The following is a 23,858-nucleotide window of genomic DNA, read 5'->3' as shown; positions in this document are numbered from 1 at the left end:
CCATGGAAGGGAAGCCCAGAGATCATAATTTAATTGCTTCCACGCCTTCGCCTCTGCTGAGGAGAGATTCGGCACCGCTGAGCCCTGCTGTCAGCTCTGCAGCCCGCTTTCCCTCCCTGCTTGCTGGGTGCGTCGGGCACCGCTAAGCTTCCATGGGTCGCTTCTGTCGGCCCAACCCAACCCCACTTCCCTGGGGTGTCGGTAGCTGCCCGCCTGCCGGCTCCGCCAGCCTGCCCTCTACCCTCGCCCCTACACAGGGCGAAGCCTGGGAGCTCCCAGCCGAAGGTTTCGTTTCTCCCCAGATGCTTTGCGCATTAATCGTTGTAGAACCCGCCAATGAAGCTGCTCCACCCTTGCAGCTCACCGCCCAAGCTCCTCAAGCCTCGAGCCTGTCTCTATCTTAATCCACCGACGAAGAGTAAACTGAATCCGACTGGAAGCCACAAGTCCATGCCCCCATTGGGACAGGCGGACGCTTTATCTGGCTTGAAAAAGGTCCATGACGCCCCTCCGGTGATTTCTTGTAGAGTACCTGCCACCAGCCCCCCCGAGGGAAAGCACCACCTTGGCCGCCGCTCTCTTGTTAACTTTCCTGCAGTGGCCCTGTCCACTGCAGAGGGATCCAACGCCCAGCTTCCAATCGGGCTCCGGCTGCACCATCTCGACCAAAACCAAGGGTCATCTCTGTACGATGCCTGGCAAAAGCTCCTGAGTGTGGCTATGCCAATCGCGAAAAACGCAGGTCAAGCGTCCGACCTGGCAGGGAGATCTTCCCTCCTCAAGGTGGATGACTAGGGAGGTCCCGTGTAGCCAGCTGAAAATGTATTCACGACCTTTTGGGGCTCTAGCTCATGCCAAAGCATGTGCCCCTGCCCCATCCAGGCAATTTTTACTGCATACCGAGTCCGGAACCGAGATGCCGGCCCCATCTCGGGAAATTGTATATGCGAAGTCCCCAACTCTGTTGATCTAGGCTGTGCCCCTCACAACCCACACCTGCCGAGATAGACAGTTCATGGGCGGGCGGCCCCCTGGAGGCAATTCGGAGGAGGGTAATCAACAAGTCAGTGTGTGGCTTATCGCTTAATCACCAAAGCGCCCTCCCGCATCCGGCCACTCCGCCCAAGGTGCGGATTTCCTCCTGGGGCCCTGCCTTCTATTGCCGCTGGCCGCATGGCCCCTATTCTGAACGAAAGTGCAGGCGGCCGAACTCCGCTGCCGGGTAGGCCCGCTTGAGCTAAGCATGCCCTGGAACACCGCCAGCATTTGGAACCTGGTGAGGGGGACTCCATCCTCGTGCACCAAAAGCATGCCGCTTCCACTCTCGAGGCCCGTGCCGTAGCTGCCACTCAATAAGGGGAGGGAGGGGCAGGTGGCACCGCCTCGGTAGGGCTGGCATTGGTGACCCAGGCCCCGGGCGGCCCTCTTGGTCGGTTTTTTGAATGGGCCAGCCAGGGCGTAAAACCATGTCCCCAACAGGACGCAGATGTTCCCTTTGCAGCGCTGGGTGCTGGAAGGTCGCATCCCGAAAGTAGGGCTTTTACCAGTTCCCCAGGCCTGAAAGCCCCGGGTGGTGTGCCAGGTGGAAGGCTGAAGGGCGGCGATAAGCAAGCCATAGCGCGGAAGTTTGAAGCGACACCTGCCTTTAGCACTCTGGTGACCGGCTCAACACTTCCTTTGGTGACTGGGCTGCCTGAGGTCCCTCTGCTGCTGGTGCTCCACCACGCCACTCCAGCCACTAGGGCAGGCGACTGACTGGAAACGCCTTTGGTAACGCTAGGGAAACCGGAAACCTTGCAGTAAAAGGCGATGCTCAGCTATGGGTGTAATTCCCCATGGTGCGCTGGTGCATCCCCTGTCCCATGGAGCCGACCAGATACTGAGGAGGAGGCCGGGTGTCCACCTTACCGCAGACCGGCGCTCGAGGACGGAAATAAGCTCAGGAACGCGCGCGACGTCTTCACAGGGATTGCCTCGGTACCATCGCAGTCGGGTGCCACCGAAGTTCAAACAACACCCGTGATGACGCCTCGCCGCCAAGGCTCCAGAGGGACGCTGGCACTGTCGCCGAACAGCTCACCTGGGCCAGGGCGCTGAAACGATCCACCTGCTGGCTAGATATATGGCGCCAGCAATCTCATTCTTCTGCAAACCTGGAACGAAAGCAGCTTTGAAAGAGATGTTATGAGTGAGGCAACGGAGAACCAAATTATGCAACTCAGCCGCATGACCCGCGGCCGCATTTGCTCGACCGTCTGTTTACCACATCGCCCCCCACTGCCTGGTTGTCGTGACCAGAAAAGTAACTCCGCTTGTTAAGCCTTCGTAGAGGTTGTGCTAAAAGTGCACCGCCACCAGGATGGGAAAACAGCTCCAGAAAGGCGCAGGATCCCTGGTGATGCCCAGCTGCAGCCACCTCTTAAAGGGCCAGCGTCCTGCTACTACTCGACCCCGAAGAACAATAATCTAAACAAAGCCCCGAGGCATCAGGAGTGCACCTGCAACTCCAGGCTGTAGGTTCCAAAGCTGATTGCCACAGAGAGATGCCGCTGGAAGTTTCTCGATGAAGCGACAACCAGCACCTGTAGGTCTTCTTTCATGCCCCGGAGACCCTGTTGATGTGATGGCTCAGGGGACTTGCAGCCCCACAAGAACCTCGCCAGCCGGGAGCAGAAAGCCCTCACCTGGGGCCACCACCCTGCATGTAAATTGAGGTGGCCGCAGTAAGCGACTGACCAGGGCGCACTCTGCATTTCCGCTGAGGAGGAGAACGGACTGGAGCAGGGGGCGAAAGGGCTGTAAGTTTGTCAGCCGGGAGTGACGACGCGGCTTCAGGGACCGTGGTCCAGGTGAATGCCCAGGTAGTTGAGGGTGCAGCGGCAGGCCCCTCCGGCCTTTGTCGTGGGAGCCAAGGGCACCCCCCAGCTCGGGCGTGTAAGCAATTCGAAAGCCTGCAGGGCAAGATCACACTCCCGGGTGCCCTTGCCTGCCGATAAACAAGAAATCGCCAAGGTAATGAGTCACCAAACCGAGGGCACCTCTGGCCTGAAAGCCCATTCTAAGGAAAGTGCTGAAAGTCTCAAAGGCTGCATTATGGCAAAGGAGCAGCCTCCATGGGCATGGCCTTGTCCACATGTTCAATTTTCTTTGGAAGTGGATGCCCAGCAGCTCAAGTCCACGGGGAAATGGGCAGGAGCCGGAAGGCTGACTGAATGTCACACTTTAGCTAGGGAATGCCCCCCGACCTCGCCTCTGCCTGATGGTGAGGATGGCCTCTTCCAGGGTGGCATAACCGGACCTAACAAACCTCTGGGTCACCGAAATGATTACACGGAATCAGCCTCGGGTTGGGAGAGAGGTGTTGAATTGCTTAAACTCCCCCGGGCTTCTTTAGCAATTCCACGCCAATTGGGGAGACCCTGAGGTTGGGGAGAGGCGGTGACTGAACGGGCCAGTTACGCGTCTGCTCCGATTTCGTTGAGCTTGTCAGTTTTCACTCACCTGGTGGGAGATCGCTACGCGGACAGATTTTAGGTTGTTGGCTTGGTAAGCCCTCCTAGGGCCTTGGTATGGCGATGCGAAGCCAGAAGAAAACCATCCCCAGGAAGTGCCGCCAAGCAGCCCCTGAGTTCGATAACGCTGCAGCCACTCCGTTTCCCAGCTGAATGTGGGGCTTAGGAGCCAGAGACTGCAGCCGGAGCTTCAGAGCAACTCAGTGTTTTGCGGGGGGCTGAGCTGCCCTGGCCACCGGCATCTTTGGGAGGCCCGGCGCCGGGCGACCGGGCCTGCCGAAAGGGAGGGCGCCACCGCCGGCTTGGGGCAGCTGATCCCAAGCTGTGGCTGCCGGAACAATTGGAACAAGAGTGCTCAAATCTACATTTTGGGCCTGGCAAGCACCTTTGTTAAATTCCCAACACATCCCCTTTGCCCCCACCCGCCTCGGTAGGCTCTGCTGGGTTTTGTTGGGATCGGAGGTTCTGCCTCTTACATGGCGGGCTGGACCACGGCACTCATCCAAGTTTGGTCGTGGATGAGATCCCAACGGAAAAGTGCATCTTGTGCGGTAGGCGTTCTTGGCGTGATGGCCTCGCCGAGGGCTTTATGGCCGCGAAGTTTCCAGCCAGCGCCTCGGTAGCCCGCAGCCATGAGCCATGTGGGAGCCGCCAGGTGCCAGGCCCGCGAGGGGGATACGCTGCCCCACGAGGGCCAGACCCGGTGGAAGCCCTTCTGCAGCCAGTTGTTAAAATTCCGGGCCGGGCTGCTGCCGGGTCCTTCCGCTTTTTGTCGGCCTTCCTGCCCGACTGTAAACCCAACTCTCCCGCCGCTGGAACTTAAAGATGTCCACGTGCAATACCCATCCAGCTCAGCTAGCCCGGAGCTTCCTGGGGAGGTGGGACTGGCGGGTTGCCGTGGTCGCCTTGGGCCGGACTAGGGATGGCGCCACGCTCTAAAACGCCTTCGCGCTTTGTGTTTCACGGTGGAGAGCAGGCACCCTCCCCGCCGCACCCAAAATTCCCCAGTAGCCTGCGCTGGCCATCATCCCTCAGTAGACTCTCACCCGACGCATCGCAGGGAGCTGGGGACGCTTCTGGAGGAACGGGAACGCTTCTGACGACCGCTTTCCTCTCCTCCTGCCCTCGCGTCATAGTTGACGGACGCATCCACCGGGACATGTGGGACGCTGACCGCGGCTTAAAGGTGCAGCTCCTCCGCTGCTCCCGGCCGAGGCAAGGCACCTGGGCCGGCGCCGTGACCGCCGCCGGGCGCACCGCGAGTGGGCTCAGGGCCCCGGACCCCTCCGGGCGGTGGGGCCAGACCCGCCAGCCGCTCCGCCGAGGACTTGGGAAAGGTGTGTAACAGGGTGTCCGCCAGGTTGCGGACCAAGGCAGGATCGGTGCCTATCCCGCCGGCTACAGCGTTCGGGCCGGGAAGATGCTGAGCCGGCACCTCCCGGGACCGCTGGGAGGGGTTCTCCCAAAGGGAGCTCTGTCCCCGCCATGCCGCATCGGCCCGCCTCCTGCCGGGACATGGGGGACAAGCCCAACCCCGCTGCCGCCCTCGCCGGCTAAGTCCCCGGGATTCGCTTCAACAACCGGGTCAAGCCGGGTCCGGACGCCCCCGGGCCAGCGTCTGGGCCCGGGACTCCTGTTCCAGCAGAGCACGAAGCTCTGCCCGGAGCGTGGCACCGCCGCTTCTGCAGCAGGCTCTTCCCCTGCTCTCTGGCCCTTTTCGGCCCCTATGGCGGCAGCGCAGACCTCAGCCACGCACCCAGAAAAAAGGTGAAAAGAAGAAAAGGTTGAAACGAGAGAAGCGAGGAGAGCCAGAGGAAGAAGGAAAAACAGCTAAGAAGGCCGTGACCAGTCTCCTTCCAGGCCTTACGCAAGACACCAAACACACGACCACGCCTTGCTGGTTCTCGCCGCCGGGAAGGGCGCGGACCGGGGAAGATGTCTTAATATACCCAGGCTCCTCCCGCCTTTTTGCTGGGAGCCAATCATTGCACCCGGCTCTGCAGCTTGCCGCCAGGCCATGCATGCCCCTTATCTAGCTGCGTTGCTCACCACGGCAGCAATGGCTGCCCCTGGTTATTCAGGTGCATCTTATTTTCACCTATGTTTTAATGCATAAAGTTCTCCTTTGTTTTCAGAAGCTATGCTGGGGGTCGCTACATAATATATTGCCAACTCTGAGAACTATATCTGTCAATTGATAAAATGAGCCCACTATTTACAACCAGCTTCATCCACATTTCCCTCTGCTACTAGGTAATATACAGGCAATAGTTCTGAGCAGGGAGTTTACAGCATTAGCTGAGGGAAGCAACTATAATTAATTTACTTCAGCTCAATATAAAAATCTACAAATCCCTCCCCAATAATTCCTGAGGGATAAAAGGAAAAATAGCCCTTCTTTTCCTTCTGAAGCAGCTGCCAGGGCAGACAAAAACTAGGACTGGATTTGGAGTATTCCCTTCAGTGTTTCAAATCTATCTTCTCAATCGATATTTCAAAGGTGAAGAGAAGCTGAAGCTTCCTTTCCCCACCAAAGCAAGAAAGGGGGAGAATTTCCTCTGCCACTGATCAGAACTACACCAAAGAAAGAATGAAACTAATTTTAAAACACAATTAATCCAGAATTTGCCGAGTGCATTACATCCATTGTCTAGTTATATACTCCATCCATGATTATTAGTTTATAACTTACCGTTAATTTGATATCAGTTCCCAGGATATAATTCTGATGTTTTCCAGACAATTCTCTGTTGATATGACTAACAACAAAGAGGGATGCAGGTAACCTTATGGAAGGGCTGACCAAGACACTCCCCCAAAGTGCTGAATAGAACACTTCTTTACCAATCAGGAGAGATAACTTCACAAGCAAAGCATCTGTTCTGTTAATTAAGAAGGAAAATGTAAGTCCTATAATTAAATTAGTAAGAAAAACATTCTAACTAAAAAAAAACAAATGCCTGTTTACATTGTAACACTTTAAATAAATACTTCTGACATTAAAAGATCCCACTGAGGCTGAAAGAAGACTGTTAGGTAATTCAGCCATTTTATATGTACTACCACTGTTCACTTCACCAAGAAGAGCTGGCTTCCATACAAACACAGAGTATGAGTTTACTTTAAATTTCTAGAAAATTAATTCTGCAATTTTGTTTTGTTATCCTGTTAACATCTCAGAAGCAATACAATCAGTTAATTAACCAAAGGACAATGGGTGGTGAGAATTTCTCGAATCGAATTGAGTTGTGGTGGAGTTTTCCAGGTTGTAGCATCTGGTAGGGCCTTGTTCCTAAAGGCTCAGAGCCAGCATCTGTGGCTGGCATCTTCAGAGGTCTATCACATAGATCTCTGTGATACACCTCTGAAGATGCCAGCCGCAGATGCAGGCGAAACGTTAGGAACAAGACCTACCAGACCACGGCCACACAGCCTGGAAAACCCACCACAACCAGTTGAATCCGGCCATGAAAGCCTTCAACAATACATTGAACCATGTAACATCAGAAGCTATCAGTCATGTGTATAGGGCTTATTTGTCTGACCAGAAAACAGACTTCAGATGAAATTGTGAGTTAATATTCCATTTGTTATTATCTCACCTGAGCTGATCTAGATTCTTACTGCTATTTCCTCACTGAGAATGGTTTTATGCAGCCTGTTACCTTCACTACTCACTGATCAGTCAGATGTTCATAATGAGGAGCAACTGTTACTGTTAACAATGCAAAAAGGGAAACTGTTTCTAGAATTATGTTGAGGAAAAATTTCATCGGGGGGGGGAAAATAACAACATGGTAGACCCATGACTGAAATAATCTTCAGATACACTGCTTTCGCTGCTTTATGATGCAAATGCAGAGGCATTCACAGAAGCAACAGAACACACACACACCAATTTAACACTGCACTTTCTCCATCTCAGCTCCACATGGTCACTATTCGCCCTTCCCCCATGCCACTGGAGGACTTTTTTTTCAAAAACCAATTGCTAGCTTACCAAAGTATCAACCATAAATTGGCATGTTCTACCAGTTCCTCTGAATTCCCAGCTTCCACTGATTTTCAGTGGTCTCTAGCCCATTGGGTTTCAGAGACATAAGAGAAAGATATATCTGTTACAAAAACGGCTAGAAACGTACCTTTTCAAAATGAAATCTAAACATTTAGAGGAACTGGTGGATAGCCGCAATTCCTACCTAAATTTTTCTTTCTATCCAAGTCACCTAAAAATGTATTTAAGACTACCAAAAAACCCAGAGAAAAGTAGGTTTGGGGAAAAGTGGGGGAAAGAGCAAATGGAGCATAAGTAAGCCATGATGTTTCTATAGATGATAAAAAAAGTAGCTGCAGTTTTGTGAAACCCAGATTTCAACACAGATAGACCTCTGTGTTGAAGCAGCAGAACTCTTTGATTACTCTTTGGTTACTAACAAACACAAACACTTCTTAGGAGTATTTCTCTCTGTACCTTTTCCCTTTCAAAAGGGCACTGGTGGAAAAAAAACAGAAGATATGTGACACAGTAAGCACTCAGTTTTGAATAAAATGAGCATCCTGAAACCATTTAAAAACAGCAAAAACTGCTGTTTGTAAAAGATATCCATAATTATTTTTTCCTCTTCAAACATAATTTCTGTTCTGTCACCAAATGTCTGACATTTTGAGATGGAAGAACTCTACATCTGTGGGAAATGAAAAGTCTTCTTGGAGATCCACAAGCAGGACCAGCCATTTGCTTCTTACGAACTTTGGCAAAAATTCACCTTGGAATTATCAGACTTTTCTTCAAACTGCCAGTTCCTTAGCCCACTGCATAGAATATAATGAATTCTTAGAAAACTCACAAACTAGAAAGGCAGACCAAATCAGTGACACAATTATATTTTGTGAAAATACATATAGAATTGAAATGTTTTGCCTTCCAAACAGGAAAGGCTTAGTTGGTAGAAAGGAGAGGCTTTCTAAGCAAATGGTAAAGGTGACGTAAAGAAAGTAACTCATGTGTATGAGCCATATGTCTCCAGTTCAAGTGTCATAAACAGGGGACTGCCTCAGTCTCATATTTGAATTATGAGTGAAAAAGGGGGGGGGGGGCGTGAAGGCTGACATTCATCCTTCGCTGTTTGCAGATGGAAGTGCAGGCTTATTTGCATTTAAGATACTGCAGCCAAATGCTATTTCTGTGGCCATTGCCAGATACTAAAAGAACACCCTAACCGAACACTACGTGTCCCTGCTTTTCTTGTGTTTATTTCAGTTATTTACACTGTTCTATCACACAATAGCCATCGAAAGACTTCGAGCACTGCCCAAACAGAAAGATGTTAAGATGTAATTTTTTCCCCCCAAAAATACATGGTGCCAACCTGTCATAGATTTCTGACCCTTCCTCCAAGCCAGGCAGAAGTCCAATTACGAAGGCTTGAAGACTTGGCAGGAGGGACCTCTGCAGGGGAAGAAAATATTTCTCATATAGGCCAAGAAGAACTGGCCTCACTGACATTGCCGCATTTGCCAGCAGGGGAAACAAGCCTGAGCTGAAGAGAGGAGGGAAAAAACAAAAAAGGGAAAATATATATATATATATAATTATCCAAGTTTAATTTTAGTCTACTATCTTTTAATATGAAGGGAAAACAACCCTTACCTGTACAGGAATAAGTCCTTTGCAAGCCATTTTGTCCCAATAATTTTAAATATGATCTCGTACGTCTCTAGTGCCTTTAAATGCACTCCACTAGGTAAAGCTGGATGCAAACACTGGGACAACCTCTTGCTGATAATCAAGCGTCTTGGTAAAAGGGAATACTTCAAATTACTTTGAAGAGCCTATAAAAACAAAACATTAAAGTAAGGGTATACTGTAATCATGTGCTTAGTAGAATATCCCTCATGGAAATCTGGAGAACTGATATAAAGTCAGTCTTTTCAAGTCATAACCATATTCATAACCCCATACTCAACTACTTAAAATCTTGCCCCCATTTTTCAGAACAGCAATCTCAAGCTGCTGTTGTTCCTAGTGATACAGATGATTTGCTGAAAGGCCACCAGTGTGCAAACACCACATACTTCCTTGAGAATGATAAAACTGAGGGTGTTACACTGAATGTTGTACAAGCATACAGCTTCAGAAGATCAAACAGTCTCCCAATGTGTCAACACAGCTGCATGTTGAAGACAGTGCTGTGGCCATGCAGTCCTTGTATAAAAGCAATACATGGATAGCGCCTCATCACAAATGAAAAGTTTAGCAATAGATCAATGTTATTTTTATTTTACACATTTAGACAGAAGATCGTGACTTTAGTCAACTTTCATATATGTACCTATGCAACAGTCTTTTAATTTATGGCTGATGAATTAAGCTACTGCAGACAGCCAACTGTCTGAGGCTTTGGTTGGTTACTTCTGCAAGTTAGACCGAACAAGTCGAACACACCTACTCCCTCCCCACCCTCAGAGTGATGAAAGTCTTCTATAGCAAGCATTATTCTTATTAAAACACAGGAAAAAAAACAACTTAATTTAAGGCATTTTGCCATGTTCTGTCTGTTTTAACTATTAGATCATCACATGAAGCACAAACAAAGGATGAACAGTGGTTAACCATTTACAAAGTAGAAAAATAAACACCTCTCAAATGGGTCACTGCAACATACCTACAATAATCTCCTCTATTGTTCGACCTAACCTTAAGGCTGAATTCTGATGTTATCTTATCACAGCTTGTGTGGAATTGACTACAATTCATTAAGCTTCTTGCATTTAACTATCACGGTGAATTGGAGCTAGAATTCAATCCAGATCCATGCACTAGCTGGAATGTTGAAGGGTAAATGCAGATTGCACAACAATAAACCATGTTCCTGCCTTACAGCAGTTCAGTTGGTGTGGTGCTTGTTTAATAGATGAATACTGCCTACATCTTTTATATCTAGTTTTTATATACCTATACCAACTCACGTAGGTGAATAGTTCTGTATCTGACAAAAATTTCACATCATCAAAACACTTGCTCTGTTTTGTCAGGATGAGGCTTTATCTTTTATATCCATGTTAGAAATTCAATATGAGGATCCTTATGCATTCTGAACGGGTGATGACTTTTTGGCCTTGCTATTTTCTCTAGCATTTGATATAATCTCTCTCCCCCTTTGCTTGTCATGAAAATGTAGCCACAATGGATTTGTTAGTCTAATAAATCATAAGAGTCTATTTTTTGTAGAAATTAAAATTATGTCAAACTAAATTATGTGAAATTCTAGGGAAAAGAACACAACACTTTTTTCAGCCTTTCAAGGAAGAATGCATGTTCCAGTTTTAACATACATCTTGAAAACAAAGAGAGGGCAGCAAACTGTACAGCTAGCTCCAGCTATTAAATGCAGAAGGGAACATGTTGTATTTGCATTGAATAGGAGCTGAGACCTGATTTGCCCCTCCCCCCATCTGAAAAGATACTTCCTGCATTTATAACAATGAATGTCAAAGTGACTGGAAACAAACTGTGCTAAATGCAGAACACTTCACTTGGAGGAAACATTTTGAGGAATAATGATGTAAGAACATATTCTTAGCACAGCCTTCTCATCCCAGAGACCAATGTTGTAGTACAGAATGAGAAGTTAGAAGCATACAGTGCATCAACTCATCATTTAGACACAAATTTAAACAGGCTAGTTCTATGTGATTGCTATTCTGATAAACATATATAATGGCCTCAGATTATAATTACAGATAATTTACAAGCAGCCCACCAAATTTATTAACAGCAAATGTTCTGAACAAAGTACTTTCCAGAGACTAAAGTAAAAGGCTGGTTCACTTTCTGAAAATTTCCCTTTGTGCTCTCTACATTGAAACATCTTAATTCCAGCTGCATCTGCAGATAAGCAAGTCTAAGTTAACTATCATGAGGCAGATGAGTCCACTAGTCTCACATTTTAAAAAAACAACACGAAAAGCATTGGCAGGAGGTTGTGAAACACGTGGATGGAGGATGAAGGATATACTGACTAGAAAAAACAGCTGAAAAAACAGTCAAAGGGCCACCTGGCCACTTGGATGGGGCTGAGAGTCTCCTAATTCCCTTTCTGCTCTTTTCTGGCTCCTACTCAACATGGAGCTTCTTCTCATGCTCCAGCATCTCCTTTCACTCACTCTCCCAGTCACTATCTTGTCTCCCATAAAATGTATTAACAACATGATATTATTTACAGTCTACTATACTCAAATATGGTCCTAGTGTTGGAATCATAGATCAGTAAGGAACAATGAAGACAATTTCAAGCCCTCACATGGACTGACTGTCTTCACTCTGACAGTAAAAGGCAGATTTCTCTGATGACAGTACATGCTCTGCTCTTTACTTCCATCAATGTGTCTGAGTCATAGTGCTGTAAATGTATTTGAAGATAAATCTCTGGCTATAATCAAACAAAATTAAACACATGGTTCAGCAGTTCTCAAGTTTCAGCAGCCCAGGGAGACCCATTTTGAGGTCTGTCCCTGCTCCTGCCTTGAATCAAACAACTCCCTTTCAAAGTATGGGACAAGCTGTACATGCTCCATGCCCATGCCTCTGCCCTCTATTGTTCTAAAAAAAGTGAGAACCACACAGGCAGCATTTAAACTTTTATCTAGAAATCAGTGGAATGGGGTGTGAAAGCCTGGAAAAACTTTCAGAGCTGCTCAGAGAAATAGCCTGCCATAACACAAAACCTGAACTTCCAGTATCTCGCTGAAAAGTGTAACTGGTTATTACTGTCCATGTACGAAAACTGTCATTTCTATGTCTCTAGGATGAACTTCTGCATTGCAAATTAGTGAAAACAGTTTATACCTAAAATGACTACAGTAAGAATCCCTCCTTGATGCCAGTCACATAACATGCCTGGAACTGAGATACTAGATCTTGACAACCAGTCACTGACTATTCTAGTCAGCGTTCTGAAGTGATATGGAAGTGTGCTGATTGTGTGGATTGTGCTTCTACAAACTCCAACCCTTTCAAATAGGAGGAAGCAGATTCCATCCCTTTCCTCCAAGCTAGAGAAATATTGTCCTCGTTCCTAAAAACCTGAGAAATACACATGTTTTAGATCAAAAGTTGTCACTACCCTTGTATCATCAATAGCTGTGCATAATCCATTCCCATTAATTTAACTTAAAGCAGACCAAAAGCTCTGAAGTTCCAACTCTACACAAACCAAAACAGTCTGCTTAAGAGTCTACAAATGATGAGGTCCTAAATAATGACAGCGATGACTAACACAACAGTATCTGTTGAACTGCTAGTTAATATGCTGATTTGTGTATACAGTCAAAGTGATGTTTAACACAATAGTCAGTCAAATCATCTGTGGACCACATTATGGCTTGAGGCCAGGTTAAATGCAATCTTGCTGATGGGAAGCATGAATGGGTCTCAAATTCTGGCACTGCGCATGCTACATGAGATCCGTTATCACTGCACATTGCCTTGATTTCCCTGGAAGAAAGGCAGGAGCCAGATGAGACAATATAAACAACATGACTGAGCCATGGAATCCTCATAAAAGGCTTTCATATTCCAGTGATTATTTTAAGTTTGTGTGACAAACGATATTAACTTCAGAATTGGCAATTCTACGTTAAACTGAAAAGAACAGAAGTTTTAACACCTGAAATGTGAAATAAGAATTTCTCTCTTCCATGCAATTTTGTTGCTTTAATAACATATTCAACCTATATTCAAATTTATCAGAGCAAACGAATTCTACATAAAATAGCATCATGTGTTCTGTCACATTATGTATAGATAATTCAAGACACCTTTAATTGCCATTCAGCTGTCTGAATTTATTCTAGTGCTGTTATCTATACATATCTAAAACACATCTGTTTAGTAGCTATGACATGGCTGCATCAGGTCTCACTGCAAACAGGCAGGGCCACAGCTGCAGGTGCAGCCTTATCTATCTCCCAAACAAAAGCCACTCACACCATGAAATGTCACAGCCTCAGTTGATGTTTAGCATGCCCACAACCATAGATCTAACAGGTTTTCTCCCCACCAACATAAACCACGTGTTTTTATGCACAAGGCTTAAGATCCATTTTACATTTCTGATGTTATATGGACATGGATTATACCAACATTGTTACCAACACATGCTTCCAGCTTTTTTGTTATTTTGTGTTATTTGATGCAATTTTTATTTTAATTGTTTTGTACTGATTGTATGCTGGAAGCTGTTTCAGTTATAGTTAGGAGCAGGGTATATATATATTTATCCCTGTATTAAGATATGCACAAATTGGTATACTAAATGCCAGATTATTTTCTTGCTCATTTTTACGCTAGCACAAACTCCCAGTCTGGAACGTCATAATTCTATCTATTCCACTTATGATTGAGTGCAGTGGCGTAACTAGGCAAACTGGAGCCCTGGGAAAAACCTGAGTTTGATGCCCCCCAGGCGCATGCCCAGTGCGACGCGCATCCCCCCAGCCCCCTTGTAGCTACGCCCAGTGGCGTATCTTGGCAAACTGGAGTTTGGCGCCCCCCCCCCCATGGGCAGCCGCCCTCCCCCACCATGACCAAGCAATGATTTTTTACACCAGGTCGTTTCAAAGTCACCATCACATTATACAACATGCCCCAACTCACAAATCTGAACACAATTGGCCATGCTGGCAGGGGCTGATGGGAATTGTAGTCCATGAACATTTGGAGAACCGCAGGTTGCAGACCCCTGATCTAAGAGATCAATCTATTGATCTCTCGATCAGTGCACTTAGGGAAGCAGGAAGGAGCCAACAGCATGGGAGAGGGAAGGTGTGCAAAGCGCTGCAAGGAAGTGGGAAGGCTGGCGATGGGCAGAGGGAAGAGGTCAGGGCTCTCAAGCAAATCTGTCCTGCTCTGGCAGCAAAGCAAGATTTAAATCGTGCTATAAGTGGTTTTGTTTGCCATGAAGAGAGTTGAAAGTGACAGTGGGGCTCCAGAAAGTACGTCCGTACAAGAAATCTTACTGCAGCAAACACTGGCCTCCACTAGGAGCAAACACTTAGTATGTAATGGGCCAATGAATTGCTTTTTAGGAGTTGAGATTGGCCTTCTTATCCTGCTATATCACATTTATCTCATATGAACCCGCTGATTGGCTTATTTGTACTCATGTTGCTTATCCTTATTTAGTTTGAATAATCAGATATCTACAAATAACCACAAGAATGTAATAAATCAAACTTTAGATAAAGATAAGGCTGACATTTTCCTATCAATAAGCATTCTGGTAACAAACAAATCAGATTTCTCTGGCTGGAAGTTTCAGAAGAAGAATAGGTGATATCTTTGGATGAGATTTTGAGTTACTTGAGCATTTCACAAAAAAGAAGCGAGACAAAAACTGAAACTTGGTTTGTTATTAAATATATCACTTGCTATAATATGAGTAAACAATAGAACACTGATAAATTTAGAATTTTTTTTCAGAGCAATTGTAGTGTTAATTCTTTTATGCCTTTATTTTTTCTGTCTTGCTCAATAAAAATGATATTTTCTTTTTCAATAGATGATAAGGTTTATACAGGCATCCTGTCTGGTTAATAGTTCAGGGAATTGACACTTATTCCCTAATTTTGTATAATCAGAGTTAGAGACAGAAATTTTTGCCTAACATGATAAATTCTACAGAACTTTGTATAGGCAACAGCCTTGAAAATTACTTACTGAAGAGCCTCTCACAGGGGCAAGAGGGAATATCTTGCTATAGAGAGAGACAGAAGGGGGGAGAGCGGAATAGCACAAATTCTGCATTTGTTAATATAAAAGTCAATAGAATTCCTTGCCAACAATTCTTGTAAGAAGTATACATGAGTGCAAAACACAATAATTTCTTCTAAGACACTGAAGGACAAAATTGAAACAAAGTGTCACAAGATTGTAAATCTGACTACAGTCTAAGAAGATTAAGAGAATTATAAAACCTGCAGCAGATGGGCCAATGTAAGAGGTTGGATTTTGCCAGTTTGATTCCCAGATCTACTAGGCTGCTGTAGGAACATCTCAGAATAGTCTAACTATGGTATGTATAATTTAGAGGTAGTAAGGCAGCTACATTTGATTTAACTCCAGAGGGGGGTGGGTAGATCTTTCTGCACTTAGTAGAAGTGCCTAAGCCACGAACATATCATAATAAAAAAGTGGATTGCAAAGATAAAAGGCAAAGATAAAAGGCAGTCACGTAGCTGCCATGGGAGGGGGGCGCCCCGCCCATTGGTGTCATGTGGAGGGCAGAAAATTGCCCCCACACCCCTCCCCCTTCCCCTTTCCCCCTACCCAGGCCGGGCAGAAGTCTGGAGCAGCCTGGTGGGCCCAGCCAGGCTGCTTTTTCAGCCGGCTGCTCTTTGCGCCATTTTGCCCCCCCACGCCACTGATTGTGTGTGGAAAGAGCTGTCAAGTTGTAGCTGACTTACTGCAACTCCAGCAAGGGGCTTTCAAGACAAGTGATTAAGCAGAGGTGGTGGTTTGTCATTGCCTTCCTCTGCAGAGTCTTCCTTGAAGATTTCCCATCTTCTTAACTTGTAATGGCTGACCAGACTGAGCTATACCAAGCTATCTTTCCTCCAACTAAAGTACTATCCCTTATCAAAGCAATCTCCTGAACTGGGCTATTTTGCACATTAAAAAAAACTACAGAAGTGTGTGTGTGGGGGGGGGGGCCTTCCTGACCTTCTCAGAACAGGCCATTCCACAATAGAGAACATGTGTGAACACACACTTCCTGATGCGAACCATTTTCAGGGTGGCGCCTTCATAAGACTTCAAACAAATTAAGCTGCTGCGGCAGAAAAGGTAGTGCTGAAGGTACGTGGGTCCAAGACAATGGAAGGCTCTGTAGGTAATGACAAGAACCTTGAACTGAACCTAATAACTGATTGTTAACCAATGGAATGTCTGCAGAATGGGTTTGACGTGCATATTCTGCCTGACTCTGGAAGTAGATTTTAAAAGCAGGCTAATGTACAGGGCGTTACAACTGTCTAGATTCAAGATAACCAGATCCTGCTAGATCAGCCTAACCAAGGTGAGAGCTGAATGAAGCTGGAAGAATGTCTTTCTAACAGCACTGATTTGCTCTTCCACCAATAGTGCTGGATATATAAATATATAAAATATAAGTGTTTTGAAAAATAACACTGATAAGCTCCAAATTGAGTCAGTGGGTGTCAGTTGGATCCCACCAAAAGTGGGAAGAAGAATAACCATTAAGACCTCAGCCTTCCTAACTAACATTACCTCTCTTTTATCAGGATTTAGATTCAATTTTCTCCACCTTTGCCATTTAACCAAAGCAACATTGGCACAGGCTCAGGATTTCTACAATCCAATGAGTTGGATAAAGATATATAAAATTAGATATCATCAGCATATTGAGGATAACATGTTCCAAAATCACTAATGATTTTCCCTGAGGGTTTTTCACCAAGTTTGAATAGCATGGGGAATAGCATTCTGGAACCCCACAAAACGACCCATGCCAATGACAGCTGGTCTCTAACAGTAACCTTCTCAGTTCAGCCTGTAACAAACTAGTTTGAAACCGATCCAAAGCACATCCCTTCTGCCACCAAACATCTCAACAAGATTTATGTTCCAATTATGTTCCAAATTGCCAAATGCTGCTGGTAAATCCAGTAAGAGCAACAAAGAGGCACAGCCCTCGTCTATATTCAGATAGAGATTCAGATAATAAAATCACAAACACTCTTTCCATCCAATCCCACAGTCCATCTTGAAGTCAGACTGAAAGGGATACAGAGTAGTGGCACAGAGAAAAGTCTCTATCACCTAAGTCAGATCAATTGCTCAAACAACGCAGGAATTATTAGTGCAGTTTCACTCCTCACTGATACGTTGTTGCACTATATTAGTGAAGAAGCAGAAGTGAAATATGCCCTTGCACTAGCATCTTTTGCAAATGGACAGAGATAAACAGCAAACTCTGTTATGGTTCTCTCCCTGCAAGCAAATCTAAATAAAAACGTACAATTTCATAGCAAGCCATACTTTGTTATGACAACTGATCAACAATTTGCATGCTGCCTTATATGATTTAATCTTAGTTTGGAATGGTTGGTATGGAAAAGAGTAAACTATTCTTCGTCGTTCAGACATAAGTGACATACTATACTGTCATAGTAGTGGATATAATTCATTTTTTTAGCTGCACATAGGGACAGAAGGGAAGACAGCATGCCCAAGCCTGCCAGCCCCCGGCTCATTTACACAGTTCAAACTATGGTTTGCTACTAACTCTGCACTGTGTGACCTTACTAAAATAAATGGAGAAAAATAAATGTGTGGAGGAACACATTCCACAACTGTAAGTCAGTTTAATTAAAAGTTGCTTTGAAACAAGTCAAGCATACTGCATTCAAAGAGGTGAAGTTGAAACTATAATTTCAAGCAACATGAGACTTTTCAGTTGCCAGCGGCAAGCTGCATTTTCCAGTTCCACTTCTCCAAACTGAGCTAAATTTAGGGACTTAATGTAGCAACTCAGGGCATAGGAATGGTTTCCTGATCAGTGACTTACTATGCCTACAACATACAAACATACTAGTACCAAGAATCATTAATTTTAAATGAGAATCAATATTTTATTTTTTAAATTTCCTTTGGATAGAAAAAATAATTTTTCGATACTGGCTTTAAAAACCTGAGCAGTTATTCAGAAGATTAACTGTGAAATATCAAGTATGAAATACGAAGTACTTTGAGTATATAAGTAGGGATCATTTCTTTACAAAGATGCACACGGAATCCTACCAAACTGTTTCGTTTTACAGTTGCTTGTTTTGTATTATGATACTATTGAGAATCTGTTCACCAATAGATCCTTATAAATAAAGGATCTGTAATGCTTAAAACTCTCTAGTAGATTTCGGTAATTTATAAAAGATTGATTTTGAAGTATTGGATCAGAATCACTTGGAAATTTTCTCGTCTTGCTGCAGACCTCCCTCAAGTCATTCTTCAGGATGCTCCACACCCCCTCCCCTGGAAGAGGAATTTTGTAGATATCAGTGGGCATTCAAGGGGAGAGAGGAACGGTCCATTCTGCTGACAAAAAACTTAGACTGTGTCCAATCATAAGTAATTACTAATTTTTAAATTAAAAATGGTTAAAAAATTAGATACTTCACCTTGTTGAGTTTTCCAAGAGATGATATGAGATCTGCCCATTCACTTGATGATTCGAAGTTTCTCAAAGCTTTGTCTATTGCTGAGGAATAATTTCTGTATCTATAATCACCAAGCAGCTCCTGCTCTTCAGGATCCATTTTAGATGTTCATAGCCAAAGCTGTCTGGTAAGCTAAAACAAACAAGATACAAATCACAAGGGCATTTGACATACTGAGCTCATTCTTTGCCAACTATATGTGCAAATATTCCTAATGAGAGATGGTGATGCTAGAGTCAATATTTAGAAAGAAGTTAACCCTTTGTGCCTCACATTGAAAGAAGTTGCCTTCACAAAGAAGCTGGAACAGTGCAGCTTTGAAGCTGTAGCTCTGCCCAAACAACGTTTTGATTTGCAAGAATCATCCAAAGTTCCATGAGGAATCTTGAAAGTATCAGGGGTATCTGTCAGTTACTTTAGTGAAAATACTTAGTGATAAAAAGTATTAAATATAGGTAATGTTCACTATTAAATGGTAATAGTAAGTGAAATAAGTTAAAATAGTGAGAAGGGTGTATGTGTGGCTAAAGTTAAGCAACTGATGATGAGTCACTAGCTAATAGTTTTGTAAGTTTTGTTCATTTGAAGGACAATTATCTTACAGGTTTTCATTCAGTCTAATTCAATAGTGAAGGTTTGTGACCTTAAGAATTAATTGCAGGCTTTCTGGTTGTTTATATGGATATTGCTCCATTGCCACTGAGTGATTTTAAATAGTAAGTTAGATGCAGCATTATGTGTATGCTGAAGCTTCCTATTTCGTTTCTGTACTTAAAGTATGACATACAGAACTGTATTAGGGTATGTGTAGAGCAAAAATATCTTTTTAAATGTCCCTAGCAAATGTATTTAGAATTGTAGCCCCAGTCGCCTATCATGAAGTTGAAGTGATCTGGATTCACAGAGCCACATAGAAGCAAAACTAAACATTTTACTCAGGTTTTAGCAAGCAAGTTAATTATTAAGGAAAACACAACCAAATGTAAATAGGAGTTGCTGTATTATGTTGACACAGTCACAAACTGTTTAGTAGAAGTTTTTAAGTGAAAATGAATGATCTTAGGCATCAACCAACCTTGGGGAAGGGCGGGGTACAAAGGGCGGGGTACAAATTATGGAGATGAGTAGATATTTAAAGATATGCATCTCCATAATTCAAGCCGAACACTTTGGTCACACTGACGTAACAAAATCTATTTTGTCCTACAACTGTTTTAAATGGGATAGATTAACACATAGTCCAGTAGATACATGGCACTCTTGGGGTCTGTTACCTAAGAGTGGCATTTTGAAAAGGAAATCAGAAGCACAATGGAATAAACAGCAAAGGAAAAATAAAAACATAATCATAATAAATGCATTTTAAACAATACTCAACATTTTTTTTAAAAAATGCAACCTTAGGCTGATATAGAAGACTGCTGCAGAGATGGGCAATATGATGTTTCTTCACATACAGCTGTAATACACTGCATCACACATTCATCTCTATTGTTCTTACTGAACAAGAAACACTGCAGCATGATTGAGGAATGGGACTGTACTCCACAAACACTTATGTTGCAACCAAATGTTTGCCCTTAAGATGTCATAAGAATCCCATTAGGTGTTGCAGCAACACAGCTAACCCCCCCCTCCCCTACTGCAAACAGCAGCATTGATACATTACCCTGCAAAAGGTAAACCTGTTCTGAACAGTCTATTTACTGGGGATAAAAACAGTAGTTCTCTCGGTTCACAGCTGCCTCCACTTCCGCTATGATTTACAGGAATGCCTGGTGTGTGTGTGTATGGTGTGTGTGTGTGTACAATAGAAAAAGGACAGCACAATGATTATGCAGGAACATCCTCCTCCCCTCCCCCTCCTAGTTTCTGACAGGCTGCTGCCCGTGGAAAACACGACCATGAAATAACAGTGTCAACATAACAGCTGGTCCAACACCCAGCTCCAGCAAAACCTGGGGAAACTTGGAGAATCCCAGAAATAGGTGAACACACACAAAATACAAAGACACGGAGGATGCGAGGGGAGCAATTATCATCCCCCCTTCCTATCCCCTTGTCTCCACTGGTGCAATCTGGGATAACGGAGAAGATATCGCATGTATCATAAATGGAGGAAATTTTTTTGAGGAGGGGGGTTGCTTCTCCGATCTGAATGCATTAAAAGGGAAGAGGTGGAGAAAGGACTTAAGCCCACTAGACTGTGGTAACAGTTGCCTCTTTATTGAGGAAGAGCGATGCCCTTCGTGAGCTCCATCACAACCTTTCCGCCAGCTAGGAAGAGATCAGGGAAGAAGACATAAACAAGTGGGAGGGAAACCACACAGCACCCAAGTGGGAGGGAGTCACTAACCAGACGTCCTCAATTCTGCAACTGCCTTTCCCTTGCCCTACTCACCAAGTGCGGAAAAACTGCCCCGCAGCTCCGGAGGGCGCTGCCGCAGCACTCTTTGCCTCCGCTGCTCCCGCTGCGACGTGTACCCAAGAGAGGCGAGGCGGGGCGGGGCTGAGGTGAAAGCTTGGGACTAGCCGAGAGGGGGCAGGCCAGAAGGAGAAGAATGGAACACCCCGTCGCTATGGCGACCGGGCCCGGGAAAGCCGGGCTTCTGTTCTTCTGCAACACACCTTACTAGGCCCGTACCACTGGGGAGCGTGTGGGGGGGGGGGAGAAAAAGCGTATGCACAAGACACATCGTTCCTTTTCAAAGCGATGAGGATTTCTCCTATCCATGGTCTTCCCGTCCGAACCGTTGTATGATCGCTGACAACCGGAAAGGTAACGCCTCCCCAGCTGGGTTACAAATGGTACATTCCAGCGGCTTATGTGTGTATGAACGTCTCTCTACTTCCATCTGCTGCCTGAAGCAGAGTTTGCAGAGCAGTGAGATAAGTTAGTTTGTATCAGTTGCTGTAGTAATAGAAATATTATCCTGGCTAATGAAATAGACTCAGAGTTGTAATGGGAGCTAGAACGCACCCTTTTAGTCCCTGGCCCAATCGAGAATACCGATCATTCTTGCAGCTTGTGAATAATTAACAGTTAAAACGAATTAAATATACGGCATGTTATCTGTGTTCTAGGCATGTTACAAAGTAACAAGAATAAACAAAAAATGTGTTAAATAGTCTTCAATCTCTTATTCCTTTGATATGTTGCTTTCAAATAATTTTTAATAATATTTAAACTTCGCCAACACTGTATTGTCGAAGGCTTTCACAGCCGGAATCACTTGGGTGCTGTGTGGTTTCCAGGCTGTATGGCCGTGTTCTAGCAGCATTCTCTCCTGACGTTTCGCCTGCATCTGTGGCTGGCATCTTCAGATGCCAGCCACAGATGTGGCCAGCATCGAAGCATCTACTAAATTCTGCCCTTTAACCAAACTTCCACAGCACTGCTGCTTACTACTGTTATGATTTGGAAGTGTAAGGTGCTTTGAAGCACATTGGAGCGTTCCTATGATCTTGACAGCTCTTTATAAAATTCACTAAGCAGTCAGGGAGACCAGGAGATGTATTTGAACAGAGAGAAAACCAATTCCATATCTGCCAGGGAGACAAGGTAGAGTCTCTCAGAAACCTTTTTTATGCAATCTGCAAATGACATGTGGCTATCCCTGAAAAGAAGGCTACTGGACCAGGATACCGGTTGCTGTTGAGTGCAGCCAGGACATCTTGTTCCCCTTTGCACTTTGGAATCTATCCTGAAATTAGCCTCACAGCTAAATATCTATCCCAACTAAAGGTGGACCTAGGAGACTGCATGCGGGGTGCGCAGGCACCCTGCACCCCTGCTGCAGCATCACCTGCCCCGCCCTGCCCCACCACGCCCCCTCGACAGCCTGGCCATGCCTCCGCCACGTCTCTGCCCGGGGCATCATGGTCACCTCCACCCCTTGGGCGCTATGCCACTGATTCCAACTGTCAGAGATCAGGCAAAGATAAATCATTACTCTAGCTAGCTGTAACGCATCCCACTCTGCCGTTCTTAAGGGCCGACAGTTGAATATTCCGCTTCAAGATAGAACCTGTGCATATAGTCAGGATATGATTGAGACTCTCGAGCATATTATGTTATCTTGTCCAAGTTATGCATTACCTAGACTCTTCCTACTAGTCCCAGCTCTAGGGGATAAAATAAGTTGTTCTGAGCCATGGACGTAGGTATAGATTTTTTATGGGGGGGTTCGGGTGTCAATGGGCAATCCTTCAGTGGTCAGGTGTGTTGTTGAATATCTCCTGAAACAGCATCACTTTCTGTGAAGTAGTGGTTAGAGCAGGTGCAGTCTAATCTCTGGAGGAACCGGGTTTTGATTCCCTGCTCTGCCACTGAGAAACAATGAAGGCTTATCTGGGGAATTCAGATTAGCCTGTGCACTCCCACACCATTAGCTAGGTGACCTTGGGCTAGTCACAGCTTTCCAGAGCTCTCTAAAGCCCCACCCACCTCACAGGAATTTGTTGTGAGGAGCAAGGGCAAGGAGATTGTAAGCCTTTGGAGTCTCCTACAGGAAAGGGGATATAAATCAAACTCTTCTTCTTCTTCTAAACTGAGGACATCAGATTCTCCCTTTAATCCATGAGAGATTGGATTTAAAAGGGGAATCTAGAAATTGAGGGTATACCTGCTGTCAGGGGTGCAATTGTTAAGCTAGAAGCACCAGAAGCTTTCAGGGGTATCTTTGAGAGTCTCTCTAATGATATCCACCCAGGTTGTGAAGTTTGGTTCAGAGGTTCCAAAGTTATGGACCCTCAAGGTGTTACCCCACCATCTCCCTATTGGCTCCCATTGGAAACAATGGGGATGGGGAGACACCCTTTAAGGGTATTATGTAGCTTTGGGCCCCCTGGACAAACTTCCTAAAACATGGAGTAGTATCAATAGAGACTCTCCTGATAGTACATCCAGGTTTGGTGAAGTTTGGTTCAGGGGTCCAAAGTTATGGACCCTCAAGGTGCCAGCCCCATCTTCTATTGTGGAAACAATGGGGATGGGAGGCACCTTTGGGAGTATGCAGCTTTGGGCCCCTGAACAAGCTTCCAAAACATGGGTGGTATCAATAAGAGACTCTCCTGATAGTACATCCCAGGTTTGGTGAAGTTTGGTTC

At 45.2% G+C, this 23,858-nt stretch overlaps 1 protein-coding gene across 1 annotated transcript in view; it reads right to left on the bottom strand.

Annotated features, from left to right (window-relative positions):
- Positions 1 to 21,302, bottom strand: part of DOP1B (DOP1 leucine zipper like protein B) — an 84,579-nt gene extending 63,277 nt beyond the window's left edge. The window contains 5 exon segments of the mRNA XM_048495475.1: positions 6,205 to 6,394; positions 8,882 to 9,052; positions 9,163 to 9,344; positions 18,711 to 18,881; positions 21,151 to 21,302. Of these exon segments, the coding sequence (XP_048351432.1) occupies positions 6,205 to 6,394; positions 8,882 to 9,052; positions 9,163 to 9,344; positions 18,711 to 18,848 (681 nt within the window). The 5' untranslated portion in view covers positions 18,849 to 18,881; positions 21,151 to 21,302.
- Between the last annotated feature and the right edge of the window lie 2,556 nt (positions 21,303 to 23,858).

The sequence above is a fragment of the Sphaerodactylus townsendi genome, linkage group LG04 (assembly GCF_021028975.2).
Source record: "Sphaerodactylus townsendi isolate TG3544 linkage group LG04, MPM_Stown_v2.3, whole genome shotgun sequence".
NCBI classification, from domain to species: domain Eukaryota; kingdom Metazoa; phylum Chordata; class Lepidosauria; order Squamata; family Sphaerodactylidae; genus Sphaerodactylus; species Sphaerodactylus townsendi.
This window is presented reverse-complemented; position numbering and strand designations above follow the sequence as displayed.